The following is a 14852-nucleotide window of genomic DNA, read 5'->3' as shown; positions in this document are numbered from 1 at the left end:
ATCTTTATTACAATAGATCAGCTTCAATCGATGCGTCTTTGGAAGCTTCATAGAAAAAAGTGATATTGATTTTCTGCTGGGGGATGTGAATATTTGGACCTCGTGGTGAGGCGGCTGGGAAAACTAGCGATCGGGACACAAACGACTGTTGCTGCGACCCAGGTGGAGTTTTACCGACGGTTAATGCGACAGCAATGAAAATATGGAGCTGTCCCGTGTGGCCCGCTTCTTTGGCACCTTTTAGATTGAAGATTTATGAGGCAAAGAAGAAGAAAGACTTTCCCTGAGTTTTTGTTTGGGTTTGCTCTCAGAGGGAGTGACCCGGATGTCAATGTTAAAGGAGTTTGAAAAAAAGCTGCTTCCTTCCTCAGATTCAGTGTGAGGGGACTTCCAACAACAGCTAGACAAATAATCAGCAACCAGTTCTTCTAAAAATATGTCAAATTCAAACTATCTCATAAAATAAATACCTTCAGATTTAGACTTTTCGCTCATTTTAGCTCTACAATCTGCCGTGTAGGGAGTTAACAATCAATTAAATGTGGCATGAAAAGACCAGAATATAGAATACTGACCCTTTAAATTACAAGATTTAAAAGTTAAAATATTTTAGAAAGGTATACAAAGAGGATAGAACTTTAATTGATCCCACAGTGGATAAATTTGATTGTTATCATAGCTGAAAAAAACAAAATATGAGAGAAAAAAATAGAACTAAAACACAATAAATAAACTTGCTTTATTTTCATCAGGGGTCATTATGTAGTTAGAGTCTTTCAATCTTATGAAGGGGAAGGGCAGGGTACACCGGACAATTTACCAGTCACACAAACATTCATTTCCCCCTTGCCCCTCCGTAGCTATGGCCCTGGTTTACCTGCTTTCCCGCTAGCTTACAGCCCCTAACAACCCCAACCTAACATTACGGGCGCAACAAGAATGGTGAGCAGTATTGGAGCTATCCAGCCGTACAGCTTTGAGTCAGATGCCAGCTCAGACGAGGGAAACAAAGACGTGCGTTGATCTAGTCGTCTAGGAGTATATGCATCAGAATGGAGCAGGACAGGGAGCGTGGGTTCCCGCCCAGCATATGTTCTTCTTTAGGAACTTTTTCGAACAGCATTTTTTTTTTCCAGATCCATCACTATTGGAATACAGTAATGCTCAGAAATCCCATTTGAAGCTAATCTACTTGAAAACTCACAAACCCTATTTTAGTCTCCCTGGTTTCTTGGAGCGATTCATCGATGCACAGTCCTACAGATCAGGGTGAACATGACTCACTTTCAGCTCTACTATCACTCATCCAAAAGATCACGGCAAAAGGGCAAAGCACACCAGCAAAGGGAAATTGATGAGCCTTTTCACATGTTTGCATCACCTCCAAACCTTTTCATTTCTCTCTACCCAGGAGATCTGATTCAAAGTCAGGTGACCTCTCAAAATGATGATCCTGTTACAGAACAGCTTTCTGTTAAGCACGTTTGATGTCAGAGGTTTTTAGAATTGCTCTAAAGCTGAAACCATCTCGCTCCTGATCGTCACCAGTAAGTGCGTATTTACAGGCAAAACCTAACTGACGCCAAAGTTTCTTGCTTCGTCTGTCCGATCCCCTCATCCCTCAAACTCATCCTTCCTGGCATTTGTCCTCTCCATCATGCTGTCTTTCATTCCTGGGGCTCAGCGATTGTTCTTGTTATCAGCGAAGAGCGCGCTGGGTTTGTTGTCAGCGCGTCTGACGAGGAGAAGGTGAAAAATGAGACAGGCAGCAGCCATTTATCAGCACTCCAACAGCCACTCCATGGCAGTGCTGTGGCAGAGAGAGGGCTTTTCTGTGTGAGGCCAGGCATGATGAAAAGGATGCGGATTCTCCTCCTCCGCATCAAAGGGGCAGGAGGAAGAGGAGGGGGAGGAGGAGAGGGGATTTTCCCACCACGTCAATGCCTTTTCTTTCGGATAGTTCCACCAAATCCTCACTCCATCATCATCATTGGATATTAGGAAACCATTTAAAAAAAATCATTGACAAAATAAATGTAGTTGCTGTTATAATGAAAACTGAAATGTCAGTCTATCACACTGATCAAAAACATTACTTTAGCTATTATTTTTTAGTTTTTTACCTGACTTCAACCCACTGACTATTACATAGACTGACTCTGTACAGGATCAGCTGATATACACGTCTGTTAGCGCCTCTGGCTCAATGTGCAGCTCAGTCCACAGGGAGGAAATTCTACATTAAGGCAGCCCTGAGGCAAAGAAAATAAAAGATACTTTAAAAAAAACAAAAAGACTGAAAAGGTGGACACCTAAACTGGTTGGACTTGTCTAATTAAAAAGGTTTGGCTGAATCTGTAGATTAGAGTCTGTTTAAATTAAAGAAGAAAAGATCCAGAAATGATATCTGACTGCCAATATATCCGTAATTAACACAAGAAAGTCAGAAAAAGACAGATATTAAATAAAGGATATGACAAAATGGCTCAATATGGATGATTAAAATAGATGCCTTAGTCATAACTGTCATTACAGGTAGATACGCAGTGAATACTGGTAGAAAAAAAAGGGCAAACCCGTAAAGGGCACGGACATGGCCCACACAGAGTATCAAGAGTTGCAGACCGCTCAGTGAACCCATAGAGCGAAAAATGCTCATACCAATTTTTTTCCAGGCATGCTGCGAGTGACAGGTCTCAGCGATCACTTATACAACACGCAAGGGTAAAGCAAGGATAAAGTAGGTCAGACGCAGGTGTGTCCTACAGATTTTCAATTTCTGGAGCCTCTAGATCCTCCATAAAGAACCCCTAGCAGACTGTGAAAGGCTCATTTTTAAGTCGCCTAAAAAAAAATTGCAAGACACCTGTGCTACCCTCAGGATGTGGCCACTCCTCCTTATGACCCGCCACACGGCCGGACAACTCAAAGCCCATAGCACCTGAACAGGTTACAATCCCCCATATCGGTGCATATGACTAGACCTTTAATTGTCAGTTGTGGTGTTCCTCAAGGCTCCGTGCTGAGCCCCATAACATTAACTCTTTAAACATTACAGATGTTGCCAGCAACACCTAAATAACACAAGCTCTTTTATCTACTGCAACACGTCTACTGTTTACATGATCAATGGGAATCATCTGATTCTGACGCGGGGAAAAACGACTTTGCATTTTGGCTTTGCATTATGCATCACATTAACAGGTTTTGCATAATGGTACAAAGCAGGTTTTATCTGCAACAGAATCAAATGATTCACGTTGATCACATAAGCACTGCACTACTGTAAAGTGTTGCATTTAAGTGCAGAATTTTCTCTGCTTCAGAATCCACTGGAATTACGTTAAGTGCATCAACTGTTGAAGAGCTTGGTTGTTAAAAGAATGTAAACACTGGAGCTAAAGCTCTGGTTTAAAGGGATAAGCTAATACGTGCCTGAATTAAGTAATATCATACATGAGTTAGAATGAACGTTTATTGGTTTGCAGATGACACTCTGCTCTACATTAACTGTAACTCTTTTCTAAAAGCCTAAATGATTTATATTTGCAGAGATTCTCCGTCTTTCAGCTTATGGTACTATAAGACTTCAGTCCCTCAAGGCAACATAACCTAAAGGTTCATCATAAAAAAAAAGATTGACGCTTTTTTGGAAATAAAAAAACAAACCTGAAGTAGTCTCTTTATACAGAAGCTACTTGGATGATCAGTTAAATATTTTCTTGATGAAACTTTAAGTTTTGTTGCCCTGAAGAATAGAAATCCTGACCTTAATGATTTCTAATATTCAGATAAAACTGAAGTAGCACATAATTCACATTATTATGAGATTTTGAGGGCTTTTTCACTAATAGTTGGGAGTCGTTCCTTTTCATACTCAATTTTTTTAAAGACCTGTTAGCCTCTAACTTTAGCTATTTTTGAAACAAAATGTAAAAGAGTTTAGCTTGAATTGGATTAAACTTTTACTTTCTCAGTGATGCACACTTAGAAGACTTCAGATGTCAGCTGGTGTTAAATTAGTAAATCATATTAAATTAAAGCCTCAGCAGCAACACAGAGGATGTCATCTCTCCTATCATTTAGTGTATGAACACGAACAGGAAAAAAAGGCTTTTGAATTCTATTGCGAAAATTTATATTCAAAGCCTCCAGCCAAAGACAAAGATGAGATGAGAAATAATTACAGTTACATTGGATTTACCCGCCATGGAGATGGGTATTTAATCTATTACATCCCTAAGATAGAATGAAACGAAGCATAAAAAAAGGACTAAAGTCAAACAAATCACCAGGCAGCCATGACTCTCTGAGCAAATGCTGTAAAATATTAATGGAGGAGGTTTTATTGCCTCTGTAATTTAACCCTTGATATTGGGAAATGGCAAAACATGCAGAACATTCATACTATTAGTATAGCAGACAGAACTGTTCAAAAGTTCATGTGCACTTATTTGTAGGTCAGATCTAGGTTGCATGAGTTTTCAGCAAGGTTATTAGAACTTCCTCCCATCAGCTCATGCCATCGGATGCTGAGTTATTCCCTAGAGAACAAACAATAGGATTCAACTGAAAGCTTCCTCTTGTTGGAACAAATCTAAAGCACTTTCAGTTGAAAGTTTCCTCCCTAGAGGAGCCTTTAATCTAAACCATTCTACTCTCACTGAGTCACTGACTACCTTATTAGGCATACCTGTCCAACTGCTCAGCCAATCACATGGCAGCAATAAATGCATTTAGGCATGTAGACTATGTGCTGCACTTCAAACTGAGCATCAGAACAGTGGAAGAAAGGTGATTGAAGTGACTTTGAATGTGGAAAGGTCGTTGGTACTGGTCTGAGTATTTCACAAACTGCTGATCTACTGGGATTTTAACCACAACCATCTCTAGGGTTTACAGAGAATGAATTAAAAAACGAGAAAATATCCAATGAGCGCCAGTTCTGTGGGCGGAAATGTCTTTGATGCCAGAGGTCAGAGAAGAATGACCAAACTGGTTCCTGACTGATGGGAAGGCAACAATAACTCAAATAACCACTGGTTCCAACCGAGGTCTGCAGAAGAACATCTCTGAATGCACAACATATCCAACCTTGATGCAGATGGACTACAGCAGCAGAAAACCACACCAGGTGCCCTCCTGTCAGCTAAGAACAGGAGACTGAGGTCATAATTCACACCGAATCACCAAAACTAGACAGTAGATTAGAAAAGAATTGTCTGGTCTGGTGAATCTCCATTTCTGCTGCAACATTCGGATGGTAGGGTCCGAATTTGGACTCAACAACATGAAAGCATGGATCCATCCTGCCTTGTATCAACGGCTCAGGCTGGTGGTGGTGGTGTCATGGTGTGTGGGATATTTTCTTGGCACACTTTGGGCCCTTTGGTACCAATTGTTACAATGCCACAGCCTACCTGAGTATTGTTGCTGACCATGTCCATCCCTTTATGACCACAGTGAACCATCTACTTTCAGCAGGCGCCATGTCATAAAGCTGGAATCATCTCAGACTGGTTTCTTGAACATGACAATGAGTTCACTGGACTTAAATAGCCTCCACAGTCACCAGATCTCAACCCAACAGAGAACCTTTGGGATGTGGTGGAACGGGAGATTGGCATCATGGATGTGCAGGTGACAAATCTGCAGCAACTGCGTGACGCTGTCATGTCGACATGGACCAAACCTCCTACGTCGTCTGGGGGGCGCGATGCGATGCCAGGGGGGGCGCGTAGTGGTAGCGGTTTTAGGCACAGGTTGTTGTTTCTCTTTTGGCTTTTTCCCATCAGGGGTCGCCACAGCGAACAAGTCGCATTGTAAACTTGGCAATGTTTTACGCCGGAAGCTGAACAGAGGAGGAGGACCGAAGAGAACGAGAGGAGGTTTTGATATGGATGAGGTCGGAGAGACAAGGAGGAGCCAGGTTATGGAGGGCCTTAAAGGTGAACAGGAGGAGTTTGAATTGGATTCTGGAGGTTATGGGGAGCCAGTGCAGCTGGTGGAGAACTGGGGTGATGTGACTGATGGAAGGGGTTCCGGAGATGATGTGGGTGTAGCTGAGTTCTGGACCAGTTGGAGCTTATTGAGGGTTTTTTTGGGGGGAGACCAAAGAGGAGGGAATTGCAATAATCTAAACGGGAAGTGACCAGACTGTGGACCAGGATAGAAGCAGAGGAGACAGTGAGGGAGGGGCGTAGACGATTAATGTTACGTAGATGGAAATGTGCTGACCGAGTAATGTTATTGATGTGTGACTGAAAAGATGAGGAACTATCTAGGATGACACCCAGACTCTTCACCTGAAGGGAGGGGAAGACAGAAGACAAATCGATGGAAAGAGTAAGACTTGTGGCTTTGGAGAGGGTGGATTTGGAACCGACGAGAAGTAGCTCGGTTTTATCACTATTGAGTTTGAGAAGGTTTAGAGTGAACCAGTTTATGATTTCAGATAGACAAGAGTGGAGGGAGTAGGGTGGAAGAGAGGAGTCAGGTCATAACATAACTATTAAGGACAAGTACTCACTCCCTCTCATCACTTCTGTGTTCGATTCCGTTCAGGAGGCAAGGATCTCCTCAAAACTGGACCTACGCAATGCCTATCACCTAGTGCGGATCAAGGAAGGTGACAAGTGGAAAACGGCCTTCAACACACCCCTCGGACATTATGGGTACACGGTTATGCCCATCGGGTTAACCGACGCTCCCGCAGTTTTTCAGAGGATGATAAACGGTGTACTAAGAGACTTTCTCAATCGTTTCGCCTTCGTTTATTTGAACGATATCCTCATTTACTCCCAAAACCTTACTCAACATGAAAATCATGTCCGTCAGGTGCTAGAGAGACTGTTAGAAAATCAACTCTTTGTCAAGTTTTAAAAATGCTAAATTCACAGAGTCCTTCTAAAATCGAGGCAGTCAGTAACTCCTCTCAAAAGGAGGAACCCTCTGCAAAGTGTCTCCGGCTGAGCAAAATTGTGACATCGGTAACCGTGAGCTGCTGGCCATCAAACTGGCTCTAGAGGAGTGGTGTCACTGGCTGTAGGGGACTGAGCAACCCTTTATGGTATGGACTGACCATAAAAACTCGGCCTATCTACGAACAGCCAAAAGACTAAACTCACGACAGGCATTATTCATTATTCAGAAGTCATTACTACCAGCAAATCATTAAAACTCTTATTGACAATCAGACCTGAGCAGAGGTGAGGTTCCGGCTAACTAAACACCAAAATGGAACAGCACTGTTGGTCTTTAAAAGTTACTAAAACTGTTTTGTGCCCCATTCTGCACACTTTAAGGCTAGAAAAGGGAATTAGGTGAGTTACAGCGTGATACATTGTTCTTTTTTTACCAAAAGAATTCAAAATATGTCCATGAAATAAAGATAACATTAAGCTTATTAAAGTGGAAAGTCTTAAGATATTATAAAAATGCATATATCACTGCTTCAAAAATGACTGAGCACATTTATGAAAGAATAATCAGGTTAACTAAGGACTAGTTAATTAAATCACACATTTAAAAAAACTACAGTAATTAGCCACGGCTAATTTAAAATTCTTAAACTTTGTAAAACATATGGCTTTTCTGAAACACTGACTCTTTTGACAGTTTAAGGTTATTCGTGTTTAAGTTTTGTTGTATTTAACCTTTACAGACACTGAAAGCCGAAATTTTTCTCACTTTCTTGTTGAATTGATTTAAAGCCTTCATGATGTTTAATGCAGAGGAGGTGATCAGTCAGCGCTGTGACTGAAGCTGTTGCATGGGGACTCTTTAATTCTCTTTTGCTTTTTGCCAGGTTACTGCAGTCTTGGCATTCCAAATGCTTACGTACATGGCAACCCCAAATAGTTTGCCAAAGCGAGATCAAACAGAATGATAGTTTGAAACATAAAGTCAAAATATAGCAACGAATGGTAAAACTGGCAGTTATAATCATTTAATTACCACCACAGCAACAAATTAGGTCTGTGAGACAACACATTATTAAGAGGCGCTCCCAGCTTAGTTCATCGCACAAACCTAGCCAAATTCCATTCCGGTGACATTATAGAAATACTCTTTTAAAGGTTAGCATTTTGTAAATCAGCATGAAGCTGATTGAACAACCTTTATAGGTCTTGTCTGCCAAACTTTGGAAAAGCTTCTGCTCTCTATCAGATGTTCTCTGCACCGTCTTTTGGGTCCAACACATTGACTGTATATGAGGATGAGTGAGTGTTGTGTCATCCATAAAAAAACGCTTTAGTTCTGGCTCCAATGAAATGAGGGAAAGTCAACCGCCATTTTTCTGCAATTAAGACGCCGCCATGTTGGAGCAAGGCATCGTGAGTAAGCAGTGATTGGCACAGGTCGGCTTAAGTCAAAGTTTCTACCATTCTCGCCCTGTCATTTAAGAATATTGCAATAACTGTTTAAACATCATAAATGTGTACTTAAACTGTTGTGGCAAATATTTGTAATACGGTCATCACTGAGATGTTTGTAAATTCCATTTGGACTGTTCACTGACAAAAATGATTATTTCAAAACCTGTAACAAAACTTTTGTTAAAAGGTCGCAATATTTTTAATTTTATTTAATTTTTAATTAAAACAACTGGATATTATGGAGATTTAAGAAAAGCTGTTATTCTAGAAACTACAGATAAATGCATCTTGTTTGGATCTGTAGCATTTCCTTGTGTTTTTTTTTCTGTCTGAGGAAAAACAGAGAAAAAAGATGAAGTGAGAAGAAAAGTTGGGTCAAAAGAAATCTGTCTTGCCTCATGGGTCACCATCAAGTACGGTGGCCCTGAATGCAACTCACATCAACAATTCACTAAAAGCAAAAAAACTTTTTTAAAGATCACAATGACACTTAAAAAAACCAAAAACCAAAAACGGCATTTAATTTTAGAAATCAATATAAAATTCCAGAAATCAAAACAGAATTCCCCCAAAAATTTAATGAAATAAGAAAAGGCAGGTACTGTGGGACATTGCTGATTGGATGATGACGTTTGATTTTTCTCAAATGCATCCTTCATGTTCACATTCTAATTAAAGTTTTTTGATTCTCATTGAGCACATCCAGTATCACTTCATGCCAAATGACTTTCGGTTGAAATGATGAACAAACGTCATCATCCAGTCAGTGATGTCCCAGAATGCTGACCTTTGTTTTTTCAACATTTCATTTTGATTTCTGGAAAGTACATTCCTTTTTTCCCCTAAAACTTTCCATTTTTGTTTCATTTTTTGGAATTTTGTTTTAGTTCGGTGAATACTTCATGTAGTTTTGCTTTTATTTAATTGTCGTTGTGATCCTCAAGGCGTTTTTGTGTCGAGGGATTTGTTGATGTGATTTGTATTTCAGGGCCACCGTAACAAAGTCTTAAAATATTAGTAATAAACCGTAAAACTCAGCCATTTGGTCATTGCAGGAATAAAAGTTAAACCCAGAAGTAAGCAGCAAATAACTCTCCTCAGTAGCGAGAAGCTTTTATCTTCTTCCCCTGACTCTCTTTGTGTTCTGTCTTCCAGCAATCGATTTCTTTTCCAGATTCAGCCCCCCATCCCCCCTCGGCAGCCATGTTTCTACTCCTCTCTGTTGGGATCTCCTCCATCTTTCATGTTTCTCTCCTTTCTCTGACAGAGGCAGAAATTCTGTTTCTCTCCTTCTGCCACCCAGGAATCAGACCTCAGTCTGCAGCCAAATATTACAGTCCGACCCACAGTGTTTAGTGCTCTGCGTCCAGCCGCACGGCTCTGAAGTGACGGCTGATATCCAGCCGTCTCGTTTCGCCTTCACAGAGCTCCTAAATCAGAGCTGCAGTGTGCGTCCTAAACCAGTGTGAAAAGTGAGCGTGCGTTTGAAATATGTTGGTGGGTCAATAATTAACGGTGCATTTAAGGGATAAACAAACTTGTTTGGACGTAAATCTCTCAAATTCTGGTGTGAAAGAATATTGATCCCACCAATAAAACAAGCGTGACACATGGGGCTACATATATTTCTGAAACAAAAGCATCAGACTGAAGTGAACCAGCACCGTTGTTCGGCTCCCAAAAGCATTTTACAGTGCAGTTGCATCATCTCACACGCAGACACACTGGAACATCAGTTGCAACAGAACTGCAATAAAGGTACTGCTGCGTCAGTGGGAGACACCTTGGGCGTCAAATCGTTACTTGGTCATGAACGGAGGCCGGGCGGTTGAACCGACAACTCTGCCGTGAAGGAAAGAGCTGCTTCTGAAGATGAAGGCTTGACGCATTTGTTGATCAGATGGCTTAGCTACAGGATCATTAGTAACTGCTGCTGTCCATCAATGGGAACAAACCCTTAATATAAAAGCATTGTTTGAAGAACAGGACTTTTGGTTGGAGTATTTTTCATTTAAAAAAAAATCCTATTATCTGCAAATACCACAGTTTTAGTGTAGCATTTGTGAGTAAAAAAAAAAGAACAAATGCTGGAATATCAACTGAATTACCTGAGTTTATGACGTTTAAAGACATACAGCTTGAAGTTGAAATGAAACGCAGCTTTGATTTATCAACTGCGTTTTGAAGGTGCAATCCATTTGATCAAAAGTTCCTGCAGCCTGTTGAGGTGTTTTCCACGGGGCTGCTGAGTCAGCACGGAGCCGCTCTCTCTCTGCCAGAGCCTTTTTTGTAAGGAGGCTGATCAAAGCACGGAGCACGCTCGGAGGATTCACCGCGTCAGGGAGCTTCCGAGCGGATGCACATGAACATCCCATTCTATTAGAGGAAGGGGTATGTGCATACATTCCCGTGTGCCTGTGCTCTGCTAAGAAAACCCGTGAACTCTTTGGAGTTCACCTCTCCCTCCGTGCCGCAGAGCTTTGATTCTGGGCACGTCTGTAAACGCTGGAGTTCGAAGGTCGAGTGTGAATGCTGATGAGGATTTCAAATCTTCTGACGGAGCTAATGGTCTGCGCCTTTCTTCTTTAATGAGGAAGGTACGGTCAAACGGAGCAGCCTGGTCTGTTATTTCAGAAAGGAATCGTGGGATCAAAGGTTTTCTCTGCCCACCAATTGCTCGTTTTTAGTGAATTTTGACTTGAGCTGTCCTTGGATGACCCGTCCAGACCCTTCCGCAGAGGCAAAGATCCCATCAAAACTCATAAACTGCCCCCGTCGACCCCTGAAGGATGCAGTTCTTTCCGGTCACAGAGGCTGAAACTCTGGCTCTAAAGGCAGACGAACAACAAAAGCTAACAAAAACAACAAACAGTAGCATAGCAGCAAAGGTTCAGATTCAGGTTAGTGAATCTAACTTTCAAGGCAAGTAATTATCCAGAAAATGCTTGAAAGTTTGGAGTTTCTATTGGTTTAATCTCCCATTTTCATTGCATCTTTAATACATTTTGCCTGGCTTTCTCAGCAAATTATCCCCGAATGATCAGAGTCTCAGTCAACAGGCTGATCATCACTCTGGGATTTAAGGGGGCTTCCTTGATGAATCAGTTGCTGGGTTTTCTAAGCCTTTTTTTTAAGACTTCAAATCACTCCAGCGGCAGCGGATTTGTACATGAAAGTCAAATAATTGCTGCAGAAGCTGTGTGTTTTTGTCAGGATTCATGTGTGTGAGTTATTTGTCAGTTACCTAACTCTGCGGGTTCATGTATCTGCAGCTGGGAAGTGTTTGCGCAGGTATTCTCTGGAGAGACAGTCGGCCTGTGGAGAAGAAATGAGAAAGTCAGGAAGAGAGGAAGAAGACGACAGGAAGAAAGAAAAAAGAAAATTACAGAGATGTTTCACATTTTCCATCTTAATGTCACCTGAATGAAACCACTTCTTGGTTTTTGTTTTTTTTTATTTTAGGTTAATGCTGAATTTTCTCAGGTGGCCAATCAAACCTTTATTTTAACCAAATGCTTTTTCAACATCAGGTGAAACCGTGTAAGATGTTTAAGTTAAATTTGGAAGAATTAGGTGTGGCAAATAGGAGAAAACAGGAAAGTAGACCCAAGTTTGTTTAAAAAAAGGAGTAAAACATCAGCTGGGATCACCTCCAGTCACATTTTTAATCCAAATTAATTGAATTCCTTCATGGTAAAGCTTAGTGAAAGTATAAAATACATTTCCTCTCCACATCTCTTACTTTGAATAGTTTGTACTGCATGTTAAAAAAAATGTCATCTTTGGATCTATTGTTAAAGCGTCTTTCAACTAAGATCATGCCATTTTTAGCCAGATTCAGATTCTGTACTTCTTTCACGGAAAGCAGCATTCTCATTTCTGCTGGTTTCACCTACTAACTAAAAGCAGAAACAGAAACCGTCTGCTTAAAAAAAATCATTGATCGGCCGACCAGAACATTTTATGCGATCAGCAAACAGCCAAAAAAGCCCACGGGACCCTCCAGAACCCCTCTCATATTCAAGTGGCTTCCTTCACATCGCAGACTGAAGAACCACTTTTGTCTCCGGGGCAGGCCAGCTGCTGAATGCCGACTTACAATCAAGCTAGTGCAACACAGTCAACTCGACATGTGCACACTACTGTTACTTTGTTATTTTTGTGTTTTATTGAGTACTATTGTGTCTCTCCTCGTATCGAGGACTTATAGTATTGCTTTTTAACGTGTTTAACTTTCTCAATAGCTATTGTCTGGACCTTAAAAAGAATTAGCCCAAGTAAAGTCGTTGGAATTTGAAATATGTTTTTATCATGTCCTTGTAGCATCTTTGTCATGATGGAGGACATTTATAAAGGAAATGAAGTTCAAAATTGCTTTTCCGAGTATTGCTTTTTTCAAATTGTTGTGAATCAGAGCCAGTTGAAAAAATGCAGTTGGGGAAAAAACTGTGACGTGTGACTTAGAACTAACAACGGCGGGCCACAAGCTACCTGCTCCGCTCCATTTTGATGCATCCACTTGCAGATAAAATAGATTTTCTTTTTGTTTTAAAGCCGTCAGGCTGAAGGGACTCGACATAAACCGAGGATAATCAATGCTGTCTTCTGTTCACTTCTCTGCAAACTGAAAGCAGTGAACATATTTGTGTTTTAGGTTCTGCAGGGGTTTTTTTGAGTGCGAATCCCTTCAGAAAAAAAGTGTTGGTCCAGTGGCCCGGGCAGCTTTTATCCTTCAGCCCACCGTTAGACCCTAAAGCCCAACAGCTCCACACATGCTGCCCTCTGGATTCCTTTGTAAAAAATCCACTCAAGTGTGCTTTTTTTGAACTGTTTTTGTATTTTTCCTTCACTGTATAATTTTTCTATTTATTTTTTAGAAAAAAAAACACCTTCCCGCTCACATTCACGCCACGTCCCGAGTCCCTCGCTCTGTTTGTCCACAGTCTGGAGGCTACAGCAACGTGATGACAGACAGCATCGGGGCCCAAAGGTGAGCCGGCATTTTGAAATTTGTCACATCCTGCATTCAAAAAATTCCCAACTGGTGTCTCCCACAGGTGGCGCTCTGCTGTCACCGACTGTTTCCCAGTTAGCCGAAGTAACACTGTCACAGCTTGGTGAGCTTTTAGCACTCGTGGGTCTTCTTCTGAAACTCGTCGGTTCCCTTCAAATTACGGCAAACACAAAGTTTCCTGTTGCTTTCAGTTTGAAGACAAAAAGCTCCAGAGGTTCTGCTTTTAGAATGAGCAACAAAGAGCTGCTTGACGAAAATTCATCCGTCAAAAAGTCTACTCTATTCCACAAAGACCTTTTCCCAAGTTTTAAAACGGAAAACGCGAGTGAAGAAAGGTTTTTGTGCGTTTTTTTTAGCACATTGGTTAAGATTAAAACAAAACCAAAATGTGTTTTTGTAATTTACTATCAGCAGGATATGAAATTACATTTCAGATAACCTCTGGTGGGAAGTTGGGTGGAGCTTAGTAAGCCTTGTGCTATCCTAGGCCTGTTAACATTGGGAGTTGGGTCATTTAGACCCACTTTTTTTAAATGTCAAAATGATCTTAGTTTAAAGTCCTTTATCCTATTTCATCTATTGTAAAATGGTTCCCAGTGGTCTTTTGATTATGATTATACTGTTTTTAGGCAAAAAACAAACTGTGTCGTTCTCTTGGACATAGTTTCTGCAGTAGTTCATTAGAAATTTGCTAAGTTGTGGGCGGGACTGTTGGCGCACTGCATGCCCGCCCCCTTTCCCTGCACGTTGCTAAGTTCATTTTCAAACAGCTCCTTTTTGAGCTTAGTTTTCTTTATGAATGTCCTCCATCATCAGAAATCAGTCGGAGTGGATCAAAATGCAGGTGTCAACATCACATTTTGGGTTATGTTACTACAGTAGTTAATTCTGCTTAACTGGGGCCCTGTGACTACATGCATAGAGCTCAGGTCTTAAGAAGTTTGAAAACATGTCTTCGTGATTTTTTTCCTAAAATAAGAATTCTTCGTAAGACCATTTTTATCAACCCCTTTGGCAAATTCTTTGGACTGTTTAAAGAACATTTTTCAAATTTTAATATCCTGGGAACCTGCTTTTGTAGTGTGTTATGTCTTGCCAAGACCAAATAGTCTTGTCTTTGTAAAAAGTCCAGGTTTGGTGACGTCACATTCACCCTCTGGCCTCAACCTTCCTTTTATGATCAACACAAAGCTGTTTACAAGCTATCCTGACCTCCTGAGATCCTCTTTTCACACATCCAGAAACTCTCAGTGCTGCTTTTTCATCTGGAAAAAAAATCAGACTTCCTGAAAAACATCCTGAAACACCCAAGTGGATTCATTTCTGACTTAAAGCCAGCCAGTTGCCGGATAAATTGTTTAAATGTTTCAGTAGCCCATTTTTCAAATATATAGAGAGACTACAAAGCCTCTGGCCAACATTACTGGTTGCTATATGCATCAAGTATCTGTATCTATATT

General features: G+C 40.9%; 1 protein-coding gene and 1 long non-coding RNA gene across 5 annotated transcripts in view; one reads left to right on the top strand and one right to left on the bottom strand.

Moving 5' to 3' along the window:
* Positions 1-14852, bottom strand: part of LOC101156709 (endonuclease V) — a 78220-nt gene that overhangs the window by 15242 nt on the left and 48126 nt on the right. For 2 of the 4 annotated variants that reach the window (XM_078947380.1, XM_078947391.1), the window contains one exon: positions 11623-11693. The exons of the other annotated variants lie outside the window; for them this stretch is intronic. In XM_078947380.1, coding sequence (XP_078803506.1) covers positions 11637-11693 — 57 coding nt within the window. In that variant the 3' untranslated portion in view covers positions 11623-11636. The remainder of the gene's footprint in view (positions 1-11622; positions 11694-14852) is intronic. 4 annotated transcript variants of the gene reach the window in all.
* LOC144992186 (uncharacterized) lies at positions 13042-13572 on the top strand. Its single transcript, XR_013656056.1, has 3 exons — positions 13042-13172; positions 13256-13368; positions 13436-13572. It is a non-coding gene; the product is annotated as an uncharacterized LOC144992186 (long non-coding RNA).

The sequence above is a fragment of the Oryzias latipes genome, chromosome 1, assembly GCF_053564925.1.
Source record: "Oryzias latipes strain Hd-rR chromosome 1, Olatipes_Hd-rR_3.1".
Taxonomy (NCBI): Eukaryota; Metazoa; Chordata; class Actinopteri; order Beloniformes; family Adrianichthyidae; genus Oryzias; species Oryzias latipes.
The sequence above is the reverse complement of the archived record's forward strand: the minus strand, read 5'-3'. Positions and strand labels throughout refer to the sequence as shown.